Raw genomic sequence first — 21,521 nt, forward strand, 5'->3', positions numbered from 1 at the left:
GTGAAGCTGGGAGGACATATCTAGTGGGATCCCATAGGAGTGTCCTGGGTTTGGTATTATTCAAAATTTTCATTAATGACTTGGATTACTGGAGTGAAGAGTATTTATGCATACAGAGTATCACATGAGGTCTTAAATAAAACCCTGGATCATGCTGATCATTTATATGGTTATGAGATGTATGTGCAAATGATATTTAAGGAGTTGTGTATATACTGAAAATATGTTTTGAAGTCTGTCACCGACCAAAGAGAAAAAACCAGAGTTCTTCCAGCCAGGAAGTAAGATGTGTACCTCTCTATCAAATGTAAATTAAGCATTATAAGCCAACACAACAGGTTGGACAAACACCTGTGAGAGATGGTCTAGATATACTCGGTTCAGCCTCAGCACCGGGGGCTGGACTAGATGGCCTCATCAGGTCCCTTCTAGCCCTACAATTCTATGATTCTATAAAACTGACTTTGAGCCTTCAGTCTGTGTGTACTACCAGCTATTTTCATATAGCCTGATCCAAAGTCCAATGAAGTCAGAGGACAGACTCATGAATTTCAACAGGCCTTGGATCAGGCCTAAATCTTAGTGCTCAATGCACAAAAGGAGTTAGGTGCCTAAGTCCCTATTTTACATATCTAAGTCCCAGTTTTGGCTCCCTTGTGATGCACGAAACTCCTGCCCAACCCCTGTAAGTGCCCAGACTTTCAAGGTAATAGTTCCTTAGGCACCTAAGTTTCTGCCTCTGAGCATGCACACTGCTGCCTCCCTCTATGTGTCCAGATACTTAGTCCTGCCTAAGTCCCAGTGATTCACAAACTAGGGGAAGATAGACATTTGGCCGCCAAGTCACATGCAGGGCCTAATGTTCTGAGATTGCCTACTGCATTAGGTCCTATTCAAAACCCCGAGGAGGCAGCAACAGAGCCTACCTTACAACTTTTAGCATAGTAATTAGAGGACTCACCAGGGATGTGGGAGACCCAGGTTCAATTCCCCCCTCTCAGGGAGAGGGGGAGAGAAGAGTTGAGTAGGAGTATCCCACACCTCTCAGGAGCAGTGCTCTAGTCACTAAGCTGTGGGATATTCTGATGTGGGGCTCTCTTAGTTTCTCCTGTTGAAGCTGTTCCACTGTGGATAAATAATTAAAGAGTGACTGGAGCAGGAGCACTGGACCCTGGATCTCCCACCTCCCAGGTGGGTACCCTAATCATTGGACTACAGAAACACATGTGCGCTGTCTCTCTGACCCAATGACTATAAGTATTTATTCACAGTGGGACAGTTATTGGGCCAGAGAACTGTGGAACCAGCTCAACTTCATGTGGAACGTCTGTCATGCTAAACATGACTATCTTTCAAGAGTTCTTAAGGTGAATAACATTGACGTTGTTGCTCTACAAGAAACTCATGCTGTAGTTATAAGCAAGCTGCAAGACACAAAATTCATGACTATGAATGACATGAAGTACGGTCTTACAGATATCTCCATCCTGGAGGAATCCAAGACCATGGGAATTTCTATTGCTGTAATAAGAATTGTACAACTTGACCATAACAAATATCTTCTGTACTCCACACTATCATATTTTAATCAGGATTTTCAGTGACACACAAATGTCTCCTCTCATCAGTACAACCACTGCAAGACCAGAGCTACTATACGCAAAGTAGCTTAAAAAAAAATCTTTATATGATATTGCTATTGAAGAAACTTGGTTGGGTGGATTTTTTTTTAAATCAGTGTTATTCTAGGACATGTCCCTTTTTAGTTTCATCACTATCTCCATATCTAGTCTACTTCATTTTAGGGTATATGTCTACACTGCAATCAGAGATGTGATTGCAGCATGGATAAACATACTCTTACTCGCTCAGTGAGTAAAAATAGCAGTGTAGATGCAGGGGCACAGGCTTCAGCACTGGCTAGACATACATAGTACATAGCTTGGGTTTCCCATGCTTTTATAAAACACACACACACACACACACAGAAACACCTGCCCCCACATCTACACTGCTATCTTTAGCCATGCTAGAATGGGTATGTCTGCGTGAGTACAATCACACCTCAGACTGCAGTTTGGACATACCCTTAGAATTTATTCATGAGGCCACCCCTTCTGAACATTCTGACCTTTTCCCATTAAGTTGTTTCCCTGAGGGCAGACATTCTAGTTGTGTTTGCCACTGGTGGCTCTCTCTTGTTTAAACCAGTTTTGAGCATAAGGAGATTCCCCTTTCTCTCCTTCAAAGTTACAGGATATGTGATTGTGCACTGTCAAGGACTTTTACTCCCAAGACCCTAACTCAAAGGGACAATGTTTTGTTCAGATATCAGCATCTCACTTTAGTCACAAACATGGCCAAGTCCAGTTCTGGAAACCCACAATTGATTACAATGACTGCATTTTTTCATTGACTACAACAAAATCCAAGATACGGAGGTGTGTCTGCAAGTAGTTATCTATCTTTTGTGTATTGTTTTGCTTGTACTGTAACATGATAATAATTGTATAGTACAAGCAAAACAATACACAAAAGGCAATGGTCATTATTAATATAATAAACAAAACACCTAATTTCAGACTCAATTTGACCCTCTAACTCCTAGCACAATGGGGTCCTGGTCTATGTGTAGGGCTCCTAGACACCGTAGTAATACAAATAATAAATACTAATCTGCCATTCTGCAAACCCCTTCCTTTTGTTTTTTGAAAGCCTCATAAAAGCCCAGCAGCTATCTCTTCAGAGGACTTCTGAACCCCAGCTGTGGCAGATTTCAGTGTGTGCGCGTGCTCGGACAATGTACTCGAGTGTATTGTATGTGTGTGCACACGCGTGTGTGTGCAAGCATGCATTCTACTCCTTCCCTACAAATATACTGAAGTATTTCAGCTCTCTCTGGGTTTTAAAGAATAAATTATTTACTCCTGAATTCTCATCTCTCTGCAGACTTGCCCCAGGTTATCCTAAATATGGTAACACACCTAAATATACTGGCCCACATTTTCAAAAGTGACTAGTGATGTGGGATGCCTCAACTTTTGAGTGCCCCACTGGAGACACCTTAAAATGGCCTAATTTTCAGAAAAGCACCGGTTTTCAGAAAATCAGGCATGACCAAGATATTGAAAATGCAAAAATTGAGGCCATACGAAGCACTAGTCACTTTTGAAAATTTAGAATGCTGAGAAGCTACAAAAGAAAATAATGCTTCAGATTGGATAGTTATGCTGTACCTAAAACTCAAACGGTACAGGGAAGTGTTTCTTAATAAAGAAGATGAGGTAAGAATACTGATCGGCAGAGTGCAAATTCAGAAACAGTCAAATGTGGCTCAATGACTTACTTGTATAAATGGACGTTGAATTTGGGTCTCCTTCAGTCTTGTTATCTGCTGCGAGTGGAAATATTGTGAAGTTGTAAAGTGTACCAGGATTTAAGTCTGAAATTACAGCTTTCCTGTCATTGACTGTCATGTTCCTAGTAGTTGAAGTTTTATTTTCAATGAGTATCCTGTAACTGTACTCAGAAGCAGCAGCATCTTTGTTTTCCCAGGTTAAAGACACTTTGTCTGTACTGACTTTGGAAACCTCGATGTTAAACACTGGACTCGGCACTGTTGAAGACAAGAGACAATTATTTGTTGAGGTGTAATTATTTGTGGAATAGCAGTTGTGGGCTGACTGTACTACAGCCTTGCACTCTTAACTCTGAAGTATTAGCGGTGGAGTTTGCTTTCCAACCCCCATGCATTCCACAGCAATTGTCACACTCGGTTATCAGAGTATTCACATGAAACAGTCAAATGTGGCTCAATGACTTACTTGTATAAATGGACATTGAATTTGGGTCTCCTTCAGTCTTGTTATCTGCTGCGAGTGGAAATATTGTGAAGTTGTAAAGTGTACCAGGATTTAAGTCTGAAATTACAGCTTTCCTGTCATTGACTGTCATGTTCCTAGTAGTTGAAGTTTTATTTTCAATGAGTATCCTGTAACTGTACTCAGAAGCAGCAGCATCTTTGTTTTCCCAGGTTAAAGACACTTTGTCTGTACTGACTTTGGAAACCTCGATGTTAAACACTGGACTCGGCACTGTTGAAGACAAGAGACAATTATTTGTTGAGGTGTAATTATTTGTGGAATAGCAGTTGTGGGCTGACTGTACTACAGCCTTGCACTCTTAACTCTGAAGTATTAGCGGTGGAGTTTGCTTTCCAACCCCCATGCATTCCACAGCAATTGTCACACTCGGTTATCAGAGTATTCACATGAAACAGTCAAATGTGGCTCAATGACTTACTTGTATAAATGGACATTGAATTTGGGTCTCCTTCAGTCTTGTTATCTGCTGCGAGTGGAAATATTGTGAAGTTGTAAAGTGTACCAGGATTTAAGTCTGAAATTACAGCTTTCCTGTCATTGACTGTCATGTTCCTAGTAGTTGAAGTTTTATTTTCAATGAGTATCCTGTAACTGTACTCAGAAGCAGCAGCATCTTTGTTTTCCCAGGTTAAAGACACTTTGTCTGTACTGACTTTGGAAACCTCGATGTTAAACACTGGACTCGGCACTGTTGAAGACAAGAGACAATTATTTGTTGAGGTGTAATTATTTGTGGAATAGCAGTTGTGGGCTGACTGTACTACAGCCTTGCACTCTTAACTCTGAAGTATTAGCGGTGGAGTTTGCTTTCCAACCCCCATGCATTCCACAGGAATTGTCACACTTGGTTATCAGAGTATTCACATGAAACAGTCAAATGTGGCTCAATGACTTACTTGTATAAATGGACATTGAATTTGGGTCTCCTTCAGTCTTGTTATCTGCTGCGAGTGGAAATATTGTGAAGTTGTAAAGTGTACCAGGATTTAAGTCTGAAATTACAGCTTTCCTGTCATTGACTGTCATGTTCCTAGTAGTTGAAGTTTTATTTTCAATGAGTATCATGTAACTGTACTCAGAAGCAGCAGCATCTTTGTTTTCCCAGGTTAAAGACACTTTGTCTGTACTGACTTTGGAAACCTCGATGTTAAACACTGGAGTGGGCACTGTTGAAGACAAGAGACAATTATTTGTTGAGGTGTAATTATTTGTGGAATAGCAGTTGTGGGCTGACTGCCCTACAGCCTTGCACTCTTAACTCTGAAGTATTAGCGGTGGAGTTTGCTTTCCAACCCCCATGCATTCCACAGCAATTGTCACACTCGGTTATCAGAGTATTCATATGAAACAGTCAAATGTGGCTCAATGACTTACTTGTATAAATGGACGTTGAATTTGGGTCTCCTTCAGTCTTGTTATCTGCTGCGAGTGGAAATATTGTGAAGTTGTAAAGTGTACCAGGATTTAAGTCTGAAATTACAGCTTTCCTGTCATTGACTGTCATGTTCCTAGTAGTTGAAGTTTTATTTTCAATGAGTATCCTGTAACTGTACTCAGAAGCAGCATCATCTTTGTTTTCCCAGGTTAAAGACACTTCATCTGTACTGACATTGGAAACCTCGATGTTAAACACTGGAGTGGGCACTGTTGAAGACAAGAGACAATTATTTGTTGAGGTGTAATTATTTGTGGAATAGCAGTTGTGGGCTGACTGCACTACAGCCTTGCACTCTTAACTCTGAAGTATTAGCAGTGGAGTTTACCTTTCCAATACCCTGCAATCGATAGGAATTGCCACCCTGGGTCGTCTGGTCCAGTAGATCTATCAAAATCTGACATCCCAATTTACCATGAAGTCTTACATGGGCCATGTGTGGGTGCAGTGAAAGTCACCCTTAAAGAAGATATTCCTTACTCTCTATTCCCACTAGCCCCCGGCCTGCTGCCTGAAAAATAACTCAGTCACTTTCTTATATAGATGTTTGTGGCTTTTGGGTCTCCTTCAGTCTTATTATCCACTGCTTGTGGAAGTATTGTGAAGCTGTAAAAGGTCCCAAGTTCTAAGTCAATAATTACATCACATGGTTTTCAACGTCTGGCTCTCAATAGGTTAGGTTTTATTTTTAATATATATATCCTGTAACTGTATGTTAAAGTTAATTCATGTGCACTAACATTTGTAACCTGGATGTTAAAAACTGGACTGGGCCCTGTTTAAGAAACAGAAAGAGGTAGTTTATCTTTAGCATGGAAGAAAGAATTGCATAAAGAAAAAAATGTTATCGCAGAAAATGTTAAGAGTTTGTATACTGAGATTGAATTCTGGCAGGGGATTGTATGGAAATGGTAATGTAAGGCAGTGCCGGTCACCTTTACACCACCAGTTTGATTTCAGTTCAGGCTGATGATTGTAAATCACTGTAGCCTGCTGGCTGTTTGGTGACCTGCATGAAAAAAGAGTTGCTAGCCATAGTCCATTTCCGTACAGATCAATTCTATACCATATAAGCCACTATCACAACTGGCATCTTTGTTGGTGGTAGTTCAGAGATACCAACAAGTGAACAGTCATGGAAAATGAACTGGCTCCTTTCCCCTTAGAAGACAGAATGCAAAGGTCAAGGTTGAAGCTTGCTGACAAGGGAGAATTTTGCACTTCCGCTGCCTATAGCATAGACAGAGGACTTCACAGGGATGCCAATTCTGCAACTTTCAGAAGCACACTTCCAGTTAAAATTAAAGCACAATATCCCTGGACCAGACTAAAATTAAAGGACCAAACCCTCAGCCCTTTGGGCTGCTCCAGCCTTCCCATCTCCTATTACTGCTACCATGTAAGGGAAATGCCAGGAGGGGGAAGGTGGGTCTGATGTAAGTTACAGTGGGTGCCATTTCAGCTCTCAGCAGCCTCATGTTCAGGAAAACAGAAAGGTGGTTGAGGGCTACCTTTCCTGCACACGTCATCTCTAATTTTACCAAGCATCAGCACAGCACAGCTCAGGAAATCTAACAGCATATCCCTGAATTTTATTTAATTCCTATCTTAATATGCTGAGGAATGAATAGATTTGCTTAACTGCTTTTTTTTTTTTTTAAATACTCTGCATTTTCTTCTGTATTGCAATTCATACAAATTTAGGTGTGTAGGGCTCTACAGAAGTCATACATTTATAACTGAAGCATTTCCCTATATCCCTTAGATGTTTTTAACTGCTAGGATTTTCAAAAGGCCAAGAAGGTCACACCAGAACTTGATTAAACAGGGCACAGCATGTCAGAAGTCAGGTTTGTTTGTTCGTTCTAACAAGAAATGAAATTACTGACAATACCAGTAAACATTTCCTACTTAACTTTTTATCCTTAGTTGTCCTAGACAAAACCAAAGCTTTGCTCACCTGGGGTACAATTATCAATGAAGCTCATATTTCAGATTAACTATTGTCTACTGGATTTTATTACTTGAATGTAAGTTACTTTGAATGTAAGTTACTTTTTGAGTGAAATCCTGGCTCCACTGAAGTCAATGGAGTTAGGTGTTTAACAAAACAACTAAGAGAAAGTATTAAATATTCAAATATTCACATTCTTTGAATGGATACACTACAATGATAACATGATTTTAATACATATTTTAAAGTACTTAGTCTCCAAAATCACCAGGGACTTCTAAAATATTTATATGAAGCAATATATATTATGAAAATTCCCCAAGACTCCATGCTATCAATGACTGTTTACCTCTCTTATATTGGAAGCAACATGTATTAAAAATGTAAAGAGAAAGTGCAGGATTAGATCATGGAAGTAGCTTGTAAGATAAATTTGCTGGTTTGGGGTTTTTTGTTTAATTTACATAGTGCTTTAAAATTACTGATAAATTAACCAAAAGAAAACAGAATTTACCTTACAAAAAATTAAGAAAATATCTAATTTCCTGTTCATGCCAGTGGTGAGTTGCATCTAGCGTGTCTCAGGGCTCGTCTACATGGTGGTTTAGTCCACACCAGAAGGATGTAAATTTCAGTCCACATTAGCATGCCACACAGTGGACCCTGCGGCACTCACTAAAAGTTCCCTAGTGCACGTTAACATAGTCCAGTTTCGCACAGTACTACATCAGCTCACAGTAGGGAACTTTGAGTGCATGTCAGCAGGGTCCACACACGCCAGTTAGAGTGTGACATGCTAGTGTGGACCTCTCTGGTGCAGACTAAAGCATTGTATAGACAAGCCCTTCTTCTTACTTCTCAGTAAGGGGTCTAGTCTGTTGAAGTTGTATGAATTGGACTTCCTCCAAAATTTACAAATACATATGCTGGAAATGCAAAAAAGGGAAAGGGTCCCTGTAGGGAGCCAGGGTGGCTCCCCTCCGAACCAGAGGGTAAAGAGCCACCCTCTGAGCCTGAGTGGGCGGGGCCAGGCCAAGCTTCCGCCAATCCCGGAAGGGGAAGGGTGGGACAGGAAGTACAAAGGGCGGGGCCTTCTGCCCAGTGAGGAGAGCACCAGAGAGGGAGACAGACACAGGCTGCTCCCTCGTGATCCTGCTGCTGACTCAGGCAAAGCCCTGGGCAAGGAGGAGCCTGACCGGGGGGAAGGCCTGTGGCAACCAGGGCTGCCGGCCGCTGAGTATCCAGGACCTGGAGGGGCCTGACTGCAGCCCGGGCCAGCGTGAGTCTGAAACTGAGGGGGAGCGGGACTGGCCCGCAGCGGAATACCCAAAGGAACCGGAGCTGCCCGCAGCGGAATACCCGGAGGAGATGGAGGGACCGGAGCGACCCGCCTGAGAGAGACTGGGTAGGAAGTAGCCCAGGGGCCCAACTACACTGTGGAGTGGGTGTGTTTGATCAGCGGGCGCAGACTGCCCCACTGACTCAGCGGCGGGACCTTCACCTCCCGCCACTGTTAGGGCTCTGGGCTGGAATGCAGTGGAGTTGGGTGGGCCTGCGTTCCCCTACCCCGGCGCTCCCCTGCCTGAGGGGCGCGCGACTGACTCCGGCCGGCGCTCCCCTGCCTGAGGGGCGCGCGACTGACTCCGGCCGGCGCTCCCCTGCCTGAGGGGCGCGCGACTGACTCCGGCCGGCGCTCCCCTGCCTGAGGGGCGCGCGACTGACTCCGGCCGGCGCTCCCCTGCCTGAGGGGCGCGCGACTGACTCCGGCCGGCGCTCCCCTGCCTGAGGGGCGCGCGACTGACTCCGGCCGGCGCTCCCCTGCCTGAGGGGCGCGCGACTGACTCCGGCCGGCGCTCCCCTGCCTGAGGGGCGCGCGACTGACTCCGGCCGGCGCTCCCCTGCCTGAGGGGCGCGCGACTGACTCTGGCCGGCGCTCCCCTGCCTGAGGGGCGCGCGACTGACTCCGGCCGGTACACCTTCCCGCTAATTCCTCAACGCCCGGGAGGTGGCGCCGAGGCCTGCCACGGAGACCATTGCTCTCCATCGCCCCTAGGGGCTCGGAGGACCGACCGACGCCTATCACAAGTGGTGGAGAATGCGGGCAGGCAATCCCAACCCCTGTCGAAAGGGGTAAGTGCGAGGGCGCCTCTGAAGCTCCCCTACTGGAAAGATGGAGATGGAAAGGCTTATCAAGTTCCTGGCTGAGAGCCAGCAACAGCAGCAGTACCAACTCGTGCAACAGCTGGGCGCCCACCAGCAGCAGTTGCTCCAAACCCTGGGGGCCCAGCACCAGGAACAACAAACCCAGTGCTTCCAGCAGCTTGCAACCCTGTGGTCGGGCCATGGTGGCGCTCAACCGGAGCGGGCAGCCACCCCGACCCCTCCCGCCCCACCGATCCGTCTGGCCAAGATGGGGCCTGAGGATGACCCGGAAGCCTACCTAGTGACCTTCGAGTGGGTGGCCTCAGTGGCTGGTTGGGCGCCTGACCAATGGGCGGCACTCCTCGCCCCATATCTGACGGGGCTAGCCCAGAAGGCTTAGCGTGGGCTCCCAGATGATGAGGCCCGCATTTATGCTCGAGTGAAAGCGGCTATCTTGGATGCCTTCGACATTACCCCGGAAAGCTTTCGGCTACGGTTTCGGGAAAAGGTCTACCCACTGGGCACCAGACCCCGGGCGTTGGCCCAGGAACTGAAGGACGTGGGTACCCAATGGCTCCAACCCGAGCGTCGACCCGCAGCTGAGGTGACAGAACAGGTCATCCTCGAGCAATTCGTGCACATCCTCCCACCCCAGGGGAAGGCTTGGGTGTTAAGGCACCGGCCACAAAGTCTGAGCTCGGCCGTCGCGCTTATGGAGGACTTTCTCAAGGCTGAGGCCCCGACAGGACCGGTCGCCCGCCCCCCAAACCCTGGACCCAATGCACAGAAACTTGAACGGAGGGGGCCCGCCTCCCAAACCAACGCACCCCACCATACCCGACGACCAGAAGGCAGCAGGACCGAGTTTTCCCGATGGCCCAAGTCAACACCACTCTCCGGCCCTGGACACTTAACCCGACCACCAGGCCCCAGCCCACTCTGCGGCCCCACCGGTGCCCCCACACGGCTGGCGCGCCCAGAGGTAGGACCTTGTTTCTGATGTGGCGAGGATGGGCATCTGCAACGGGACTGTCCTGCAATGGACTGCAACTTTGGCCTGGTGTGCGCCGGGGAGCGACGGGCCCGTCTGCCCTCTGTGGCCAAACTGACAGCTCCCATGGAAGTCGCCGGGGTCCCCGTGGTGGGTCTAGTCGATTCGGGCTGTGGGCAGACCCTTGTCCGCCAGGCGCTCTTCTCGGACCCCCAGCAGACCGTCGGGGAAGTACGGATTCAGTGCATCCACGGAGATGTAAAATCGTACCCCACGGTGCGGGTCCCCATTACGGTGCATGGAGTAACGCAGTTAATGAATGTGGCGATGGCATCATCCCTCGCCTGGAAGTGGCGGGTCCCCCTCCTGAACTGGTGGACTTTAGCAGAGATCAAAGGGAGGATCCTACGCTCCGGTTTGCCTACGAGCAGCTGGCCTGGGTGGATGGTGAGGTCGTGGAGGCGCAGTGCACCACCCAGTGGCCCAGGTTTGAACTCAACCATGAGCGGCTCTACCGCCTTGATCGAGACCCCCAGACCCAAGAGGTCCGGACCCAACTCGTGGTCCCCCGCATCCATTGTCGGGCTGTCCTGAAGCTTGCACATGACATCCCGGCTACCGGCCATTTAGGGCAGGAAAAAACTGTGGCCAGGGTCCTGGCCAGGTTCTTCTGGCCTGGCGTCCACCATGAGGTGAAGTATTGTGCGTCGAGCCCGGATTGCCATCATGCAGCCCCGGCCGGGGTACGGAAGGCCCCCCTGGTCCCGTTACCAGTCGTAGGTGTGCCATTTGAGCGGGTAGCAATGGACCTGGTCGGGCCTTTCCCAAAAAGCAAGGAGGGCCATCAATACATCCTTGTCCTGATGGACTATGCCACCTGCTTCCCGGAGGCCATCCCCTTAAGAAGTATCACCGCCCACACTATCGCTGCGAAGCTCGTGAAGATCTTCGCAAGGGTGGGCCTCCCACGGGAGATACTCACTGATCAAGGGACCAACTTCACATCTAAGCTGTTCCGCCAGGTATGTGCCCTATTGGGGATTAAGAAATTGCAGGCCTCGGTCTACCATCCCCAGATTGACGGATTGGTCGAGCGGTTCAACCGGACCCTGAAGGGGATGTTGCGGCATTTCCCCACCCAGGATCTCCACCAGTGGGACCAGCTGCTCCCTCCTTTACTACTGGCGATTCAAGAAGTCCCACAGGTGTCCACGAAGTTCTCCCCGTTCGAGCTCCTCTATGGGCAGCGACCCTGCGGGGTGTTGGGCCTCTTGAGGGAGACTTGGGAACACAACCCATCCACAACCCAGGGTCTCTTGCAATATGTCTTACAACTGCAGAGACTGCTGGCGCGGGCGGGTGAGCTCGCGAGGGAGAACTTAAACACCGCCCAAAGAGCCCAGGAGCAGCACTACAATCGGGGCGCCCAGGCTCGATCATTCGGGCCAGGGGACTGAGAGCTCCTCCTGCTCCCCTCGGAGGAATCAAAGCTTTTTGCCCGCTGGCAGGGTCCATATGAGGTCCTTCACCAGGTAGGGCCAGTAACTTATGAGATTCGGCAACCTGGTCGCCGTAAGGAAAAGCAGATTTATCTTTTAAACCTCTTAAAACCTTGGCAGGACCGGGAAGGGCTCCTAGTGGCCCCATATCCCCCTGAACCTGAACTGGGGTCCCAACCACCCGAGGAGTCAGATAATGGTGAACCCCAGCTAGCAGAGACACTCACCGTCGAGCAGCGAGAACAGGCACTCTGCTTAGTGAGGGCGTTCCCCAAGACGTTCACCACAAAACCTGGGCGGACTACGCTCACTTACCATGTGATCCAGATGGAACCCGGGGTGGTGGTCCGAGAGACAACCCAGCCATTGCCGAGGCGAATGCAGGAGGCCGTAGAGGAGAAAGTCCAGGCGATGTTGGAGCTGGGTGTTATTGAGCCCTCCCAGAGTGAGTGGTGGAGCCCCATTGTCCTCGTACCGAAGCCTGATGGGAGGCGGCGATTTTGCATTGACTTCCGGAGGGTCAATGCCATCTCAAAATTTGACGCCTATCCGATGCCCCGCGTCGATGAGCTCCTCGACCAGCTCGGGGAGGTCTGTTATATCACCACTTTAGAGCTCACCAAAGGGTACTGGCAGATCCCCTTGGATCCCAGGTCCAAGGAGAAGACCGCGTTTGCCACCCCTTCAGGGTTATACCAGTTCACCCGGATGCCTTTCGGCCTACATGGGGCCCCGGCAACCTTCCAGCGTTTGATGGACTGGGTGTTGCAACCACACACGAAATACACGGCGGTCTACCTGGACGATGTGGTCATCTATGGCAATAACTGGGAGGAGCATCTTAACCAAGTAGCGGCAGTCCTCCGGGACCTCTGCGTAGCTGGGCTGACGGCCAACCTGAAAAAATGCCGAATCGGGCGGGAGGAAACCACTTACCTGGGGTACACCTTGGGCCGGGGACAGGTCCGTCCCCCTCATTGGGAAGGTCCAAGCACTCCAGGAATGCCTGGTGCCGACCACGAAGAGGCATTGGGCCGGGTGCATTGGTCCAACGAGTGCGAGACGGCCTTTCGAACCATCAAAGAACGGCTGTGTAGCGATCCAATACTCTTCAGCCCTGACTTTCATCATGACTTTATTGTCCAGACAGATGCCTCAGGCGTTGGGCTTGGGGCGGTCCTCTCGCAGGAGGTGGACGGGGAGGAACACCCGATTGTTTACCTCAGTCGGAAGCTGTTCCCCAGAGAACGGAACTACTCCGTTGTGGAGAAAGAGGCCCTAGCCGTTAAGTGGGCAGTCGATGCTCTCCGCTACTACCTCCTCGGGGCCCCCTTTATACCGGTTACAGACCACGCACCCCTGAAATGGCTCAATACGATGAAGGACAATAATGCCAGGCTGATGCGATGCTATCTCGCTCTGCAGCTCTATGCCTTCACGATCCACCATCGGGCGGGACGAGACAACGCCAATGCAGATTTCCTATCCCGCCTCAGAGAAGGTGAGGATGCCAGCTCCAAAGATCGGGAGCTGGATTTGAGGGGTTGGGTATGTAGGGAGCCAGGGTGGCTCCCCTCCGAACCAGAGGGTAAAGAGCCACCCTCTGAGTCTGAGTGGGCGGGGCCAGGCCAAGCTTCCACCAATCCCGGAAGGGGAAGGGTGGGACAGGAAGTACAAAGGGCGGGGCCTTCTGCCCAGTGAGGGAGACAGACACAGGCTGCTCCCTTGCGATCCTGCTGCTGACCCAGGCAAAGCCCTGGGCAAGGAGGAGCCTGACCGGGGGGAAGGCCTGTGGCAACCAGGGCTGCCGGCCGCTGAGTACCCAGAGGACCTGGAGGGCCCTGACTGCAGCCCGGGCCAGCGTGAGTCCGAAACCGAGGGGGAGCGGGACTGGCCCGCAGCGGAATACCCGGAGGAACCGGAGCTGCCCGCAGCGGACTAGCCGGAGGAGATGGAGGGACCAGAGCGACCCGCCTGAGAGAGACTGGGTAGGAAGTAGCCCAGGGGCCCAACTACACCGTAGGGTGGGTGTGTTTTGTCAGTGGGCGCGGACTGCCCCGCTTACCCAGCGGCAGGACCTTCGCCTCCCGCCACTGTTAGGGTCCTGGGCTGGAACGCAATAGAGTTGGGTGGGCCTGCGTTCCCCTACCCCGGCGCTCCCCCGCCTGAGGGGCGCGCTATTGACTCTGGCCAGCACACCTTCCCGCTAATTCCCCAACACCCAGGAGGTGGGGCTGAGGCCTGCCACGGAGACCATTGCTCTCCATCGCCCCTAGGGGCTCGGAGGACCGACCGACACCTATCACAGTCCCTTATCCATATGCTGTGGCCTTGTTTGGTGTGGGATAAAACTTTTGCCAGGACAAACAAGACTCTTGAATCACAGCTTATGCTCAACAGCAAGCTGTGCAAGTGCAGGCAAAAACATCCTCGTTAGTTCCCCTGACTCCAAATAAAAAGGAATGTTTCCTCAGAACCACCATAGCAACTACAAAAAACCAACAATCCAGACTTTAGCAACTCAGAAATGCTCAGTGATATCCCATATAGACCATCTGGTTAAAATGCCTCTGGGACTTACCAAACATGAATGAGTTCATTTAAGAACAGTGACAAAGCTGGACAACTTCAGTGAAATATAGCACTTCCTTCTGGGCATTTATTCAAGTGCAAACAGCCCCTCAATGCAAGGAAAATTCCTTGATCAAGAGGGCCATAATCTTTATGGATGAAGAGTGCGCTCTCTCTCTCTCTCGCACTCGCACAGACACACACAAGGCTATGAAGACTGTGGGATGATTCCCCATTGTAACACACACTCTTGTATTTATTGTAGCACTAGCTTTTATTGTTAATTCTGTGGGCCAGACATTATGTTCTTAAAGCTACTAAGCACCCCAGCACTACTAACTGCAGCAGTATTGCGTTGGCAGAAATCACTTATCTCAGGGCTTGTCTACACTTACGAGGGGATTGATGCACGACGATCAATGCATCGGCAGTCAATTTAGTGGGTCTAGCGGGTCCATCGACTCCTGTATTTTACTGGAGTAAGAGGAGTTGACGGGAGAGTGTCTCCTGTCGACATCGCGTAGTGTGGACCCCACAGTAAGTAGATCTAAGCTACGTCGATTTGAGTTATGCTATTCACGTAACTCAAATTGCATAGCTGAGATTGATTTTTCCTCATAGTGTAGGCAAGGCCTTAGACTGAACAGTTACAAGTAGATCAACTAAAATGTAGGGTTTTCTGTCAAAGATGTACAGAAATTTCATAAATCAGACAAAGTGATGAGGTGACAGGTTGAAACAACAGATGATCATTTCAGAATGTTTCCTTGAAAGAGGTTTCAATGACTTACTCGCAGGGACGGTGTTAAGATTCGCTGGGGTCCAGGGCAGAAACTAAGGAGCCAAAGCCTGAGCCCCAGTGCACAGGGCTGAAGCTGAAGCCCAATCATGTAACTTAGCTTTCCAGGGCCCCCTGTGGCAGAAATGCTGGCCCTGCTTACTCATACAGGTCTCTGTGGCAGTGGGGTCTCCTTCAGTCCCTGCAGCTTGTGCAAAAACCCTAACTGCATAAAAGGCACCAGCATTGAATCCCATAATGGTAGCAGTCGTGATTTGGGAAGTGATTTTTTTGGAGAAAAACTTTCATTAACTGCATAGACTATCCTTTAAGTTTATTGAGAAGGCTCATCATTACTGTTTTACCAAGTCAAGGTTTCTTCTCCTGTGGTGATATTTATAACTTTGATATCAAAAACTGCACTGGGTTCTGTCTAGTAAAAAGTATATGTGTTAGTACAGCAAGAACATTTGCTGAGAGGAAAACAAAACAATTAGTGCTCCAATATTAATTCACAGAAAATAAATGTGTTTTTACACTATAAGGTTGGAGTTTTTTTAAGACCTACTGCAGTATTCTATAACAGTGATCCAAAAAATTGTCATTTATAATCATGTCTTATTTAGCCCCAGAACTAGTGAATACTAATATTAATTTTATAGGGTAGGGTAGAGCATGAAATGTCATTTTTGTCATTATGGACATGGCAAGACAAGCTGTTCTGCTTGTGAACGTATCAGAGTACACTTTCATGTAATGTCTTTCTAGTGACTTTGCTCTGGCAGTTCTTAATGCCATTCTAGGATTTGTCATAACATGGATTATCATATGCTTGAACTCTGAGCACTTCCCATACTCCACCTCATGGCCTTATTAATGTAAAAAGTTCCTTCTTTTACTATAACTGGCATTCTTCTAGCCGTTATGGGTTAGATTAATTGATACGTTTTGGCTGAGTGCACCACTCTGGTTATGCATCAGCAAAGAAGTACAAAGCAGCTGGAGTGTACCAGTGAATGTAGCTCTGTATCTTTCATATGAAACCATTAAGGAATTACTAGTTTAATTATGGGACACCCAAAACCTATGTACACTTTTGACCACTCCATTTTACTAATATTGGATTGTGAGGGTAATTTACCGTAACTGTTTCTCTCTTTCTTCCATGGCCTTACAAGAGATGTAGCCTTCTTATATACAAAGTGCATCTATACTGCCCTTCAGTTATTTTTCTAAATCTCAGAAGTAATTTTTCCAATACAGAATATGGAATAATCTGAAAAAGTGCCTTATAAATGTTAGATTCTGGAGCTAGATTATATAACACTATGGGCAGTAATACAGACAGGCAAGTGGTTGCAATACTAATAATTATAAGAATATACATAAAAGATCATAATTCCAAATTATGCCATTAGAGTCACTCAGTGGTGTCCTGATAGATCAGCCAGATTTATTAAAATGAAACTTATCAAAGGGAATTTCTTTGCTTTAAACACGTCTGATGCTAACCACAAGACTATATTAATTCATAGCCTCCAACAGAATTTTCACACTGCTTCCCACAACCCCTCCTTTTAGCGTCAATCAGCTAATCCACGCCTGGTGTAAATTTAGCAGGGAACAACTTATAATGAGCATTAAGAAGGAAAGGGCAGTTTTGAATAGGAGGATGGTGATGGGAAGTCTTGAGTAACAACGGGGGAAATAGAAAGGGGGCAGCAAGACACAGTAATGTGGCAAGAGGTTAACATTTACTGATAGAGGGCAGCACCCTTAGAACTCCTTAAGGACTTACTGATGTGCTCAGGTAGAATATGCTGGGCTAGGTTTTCATTTATGTGCATATAAAGACTTATTTTATTCAGTCTACTTATGCCAGGAGGCAGTCTGGACTCCCTGGAGGCCTTAGCAGTAACTTTCCTCATCCACAACTGGGTATTTCCTCGTTGTTGATTACTGATCCCCTTCACCCCTTGGCTCCCTCAGTCCCTTTTCCATCTGAGGGTTTGGTCAGCCAGGACTGAGGAGCAGCAGCACTGACCTCCACATCACTCAGATGTCAGGCTGCCTCATTTCTCCTGCCTACACCATTCAGGCTGTTGAAGGCTGTTACCACCAACCTGATGGTCTTTCTAAAAGATACTTATTGCAACTGTGGGAAAAGGGGCCTTGCCGACTGTATAACAATGTAAGGAGAGGGCCCTAGAATACAAGGCCCTCAGCCAACATCATCTGGATATGTGGTACAGTACCATATATATTATAGTATATAAGTAGTTGCAGGAATGATTTGTCACACAAGTATTCCAAATATAAGTCACAATCCAAACACATACTTCGCTAGCCCAACTCTATACATTTGTCCATGCTGCCAGCTGAAGCCATGAAAAGGAAAGCAAAGGAAACTAACCCTTCATAGGTAAAGAGTCTACAACTAGGTGACAGCACCTGCATTCATGAACTGTTGTAAGGCCACATGTTCACGAACGGTTTTCAAAGCCTACTAAGCAGGTATAGGTCTTTGACATAACATGGTTCAATACTCTGCCAGAAATCAAGGTGGAGCCATGCTCTGCTATGCCATTTGCTTTCTCGTGGTGTAGAGAGGACTTAAAATGGTAAGAAAGTTATAAAATGAAAAGATACTCCCTCCCACAACAACCTCATGTCACTTACTTGTTGTAATATTTTTGCAGCATGATTCTGTTCCATTTTTAAAGTTGATAATGTATTGTACACCAGGGGAAAGACCTTCTATTGAATTGTTCAGTGGTGAATCCTGGAACAGAGTTCCATTTGTAAAAGTTACATTGCTTATTGTAACATTTTCTGGTAATGTGTCTATGTTGATTTCTGTCTTTGTTGCATTTGCATTTATTGAGCTGCAAACATTAAGGCCTATAGGAAAAGGAAAAATTACAGAAAAATGGTTTCAGAGTAGCAGCCGTGTTAGTCTGTATTCGCAAAAAGAAAAGGAGTTAAACACCTTCACATAATTCTGGTATTTCACTTTATGTATGTGTATTCACTTTTGTTATTGTTTAGGTTTTCTTCAGACTATAACACCACTTTAAATACCGCTTTACTGTTCCCTGCTTTTACATCAGACTTTTTTACTTTGCGTTAATTGTACTGTCGTGTCCAATCACTGGCCATTGGAGATATTTGCTGCTAGCAGTTGCAGATCAGTTACATGCCATTGTAGGCAGTCCCATCATCCCATCCTCTCCATAAACCTATCAAGCTCAGTCTTGAAGCCAGTTAGGTGTTTTGCCCCCACTGCTCCCCTTGGAAGCCAGTTCCAGAACTTCACCCCTCTGATGGTTAGAAACCTTCGTCTAATTTCAAGCCTGACCTCATTGATGGCCAGTTTATATCCATTTGTTCTTGTGGCCACATTGTGAAATTAGGATACTAAACAAAATCATAATAAAGTAATAGATTGGCACTTACAGGCAGCTGCAGGTTTGATCTGAAAATAAAATAAATAATAGGAGTTAGATAACTAAGTACTGGAAGTAAGAAACAGAAATTAAACATCTTCAAATTAACAGCTGCAGAGATAATATATAATCAGATCAAATCTATGTTTGCTAGTAGATATCAAAACTTTTGATATGCAAAATGAACACCCAAAATTTATGGACATACAAAATAGTAGCTAGAAAATACTTATTTAACAGAAAAAAAACAAACAAAAAAATTGCTCAGCTATATTGCGTGCGGGGCGGGGGGGGGGGGGTTATACAGCAATCACAATATTTCAATATTTAATTATAGAAATAGGTATACACAACTAATATTTTTTTTATACTATACCTAAAAAGTTATAAAAGAAACCTATAGGATCTCAGACAAAATACTAGAAAATGTGTCTTAGGGAATCATCTTCCCTTGGAAGGGACGAGCCTAGAGCTAAGAAGTCTTTTCCATCTATGATTTAAAACATTCTCCCATCCTCTGTATACTACACAATAAGCATTACTATTATGTCTCCATGTGTTTCTGATCCAAAGCTCTCTGAACTCAGTGAAATTTGAAAGATATTTCATTGATAAACTGGAAACAGTTTTAAGAATGTTATTTTTATTGTATATGTTGACATACAATAATTGTCTGGGTGTGAGGGAACTGGGGATGTTTAGTCTACGGAAGAGAAGAGGAGGGTGGTGAAACACTGGAATGCGTTACCTAGGGAGGTGGTGGAATCTCCTTCCTTAGATATTTTTAAGGTCAGGCTTGACAAAGCCCTGGCTGGGATGATTTAGTTGGGGATCGGTCCTCCTTTGAGCGGGGGTTGGACTAGATGACCTCCTGAGGTCCCTTCCAACCCTGATATTCTATGATTCTATGATTCTCCAAGGTTTCAGAGTAACAGCCGTGTTAGTCTGTATTCGCAAAAAGAAAAGGAGTACTTGTGGCACCTTAGAGACTAACCAATTTATTTGAGCATGAGCTTTCGTGAGCTACAGCTCACTTCCTCGGATGCATACTGTGGAAAATACAGAAGATGTTTTTATACACACAGACCATGAAAAAATGGGTGTTATCACTACAAAAGGTTTTCTCTCCCCCCACCCCACTCTCCTGCTGGTAATAGCTTATCTAAAGTGATCTCTCTCCTTACAATGTGTATGATAATCAAAGTGGGCCATTTCCAGCACAAATCCAGGGTTTAACAAGAACGTCTGAGGAACAGAAGGTATACATTGTCCCCAAATGTAAAATAGTTATGGGTAAGGACAAAGTCACAAAGTTCAGCCACCAGGTTAGCCGTGACATTATCGGGGTTAGTGTTCTTGACGGCTTGTAGTCCATCTTTGTGTGGAATGTTGGTGTTGCCCGTTGACAACTGTGCCCACATATCTATTCAGGGGACGCCATCACAGGGCCTAATAACATCAGCCACACTATCAGAGACTCGTTCACCTGCACATCTACCAATGTGATATATGCCATCATGTGCCAGCAATGCCCCTCTGCCATGTACATTGGGCAAACTGGACAGTCTCTACGTAAAAGAATAAATGGACACAAATCAGATGTCAAGAATTATAACATTCATAAACCAGTCGGAGAACACTTCAATCTCTTTGGTCAATCGATTTCTGATCTCAAAGTGACTATCCTTCAACAAAAAAACTTCAAAAACAGACTCCAACGAGAGACTGCTGAATTGGAATTAATTTGCAAATTAGATACAATTAACTTAGGCTTGAATAGAGACTGGGAATGGTTGATTCATTATAAAAAGTAACCTATTTCCCCTTGTTTATTCCCCCCCACACACACACTTTTCCTCAGACGTTCTTGTTAAACCCTGGATTTGTGCTGGAAATGGCCCACCTTGATTATCATACACATTGTGAGGAGAGTGATCACTTTTGATAAGCTATTACCAGCAGGAGAGTTGGGTGGGGTGAGAGAAAACCTTTTGTAGTGATAAACACCCATTTTTTCATGGTCTGCGTGTATGAAAACATCTTCTGTATTTTCCACAGTATGCATCCGATGAAGTGAGCTGTAGCTCACGAAAGCTTATGCTCAAATAAATTGGTTAGTCTCTAAGGTGCCACAAGTCCTCCTTTTCTTTTTATGATTCTCCAAGAACCCAATCTGCAGCCTTTCAGATAGCAATGCCAACATGCGTGTATGTGTTAGCAAAAGGAAATCCAGGGAAGTGCCTTGCAATTTCTGATTAAGTTGTTTAAGTACCTGCAAACATTTAATGCAGAGTTTCCCAAGGTTTTTTTGCTGCACTCCGCTTTGGAGATTCATCTCCCATGTATACCCCACATCTTTCTAAGAAACTCTGTTTCTTTGGATACCTGGGGTCCAGGAGTCCATCTTGGCCAGGGTCCCCCAGCTTTTGAGCATCCCCTTTCCATGATATGCACTGGGTGGGTGATAGACAGTTGGGCTGCACCCCTTTTCTTGTGTTCCCACCCCTGGGACTCCCCAGAATCACTCACAGGCCACAGGCTCCTTTGGCCCTGACACAATCCCCAGCATGCATGCATAAGAGCCTGTGCAGGAAGGGAGGAACTCGCACAAGGGGACACATGCACACAAGCCTCTGGAGAGGAGAGTGAGCTGACATGCTCCCCACCCCCTGAAGCTGCTGCACAGGGAGATGTTACGCCCCAAACTCCTCCTCGCTCTTCTAGCCTGGCAGCAGCAGCTGGAGCCGCAGGTTTAGCTAGTGAGATGACAGTCAGGTCCTTGCATCCACCCGATAACCTTGGTGCCTCCCTTCCCAGACAA

General features: G+C 46.6%; 1 protein-coding gene across 1 annotated transcript in view; it reads right to left on the minus strand.

Moving 5' to 3' along the window:
- PTPRJ (protein tyrosine phosphatase receptor type J) overlaps window positions 1–21,521 on the minus strand; it is a 139,121-nt gene that overhangs the window by 48,348 nt on the left and 69,252 nt on the right. The window contains exons 2-8 of the mRNA XM_073347300.2: window positions 18,711–18,729; window positions 17,934–18,155; window positions 5,259–5,528; window positions 4,781–5,050; window positions 4,303–4,572; window positions 3,825–4,094; window positions 3,347–3,616 (exon numbers count right to left, since the gene is read on the minus strand). Of these exons, the coding sequence (XP_073203401.2) occupies window positions 3,347–3,616; window positions 3,825–4,094; window positions 4,303–4,572; window positions 4,781–5,050; window positions 5,259–5,528; window positions 17,934–18,155; window positions 18,711–18,729 (1,591 nt within the window). The remainder of the gene's footprint in view (window positions 1–3,346; window positions 3,617–3,824; window positions 4,095–4,302; window positions 4,573–4,780; window positions 5,051–5,258; window positions 5,529–17,933; window positions 18,156–18,710; window positions 18,730–21,521) is intronic.

This window comes from Lepidochelys kempii, chromosome 6 (assembly GCF_965140285.1).
Source record: "Lepidochelys kempii isolate rLepKem1 chromosome 6, rLepKem1.hap1, whole genome shotgun sequence".
NCBI classification, from domain to species: Eukaryota; Metazoa; Chordata; order Testudines; family Cheloniidae; genus Lepidochelys; species Lepidochelys kempii.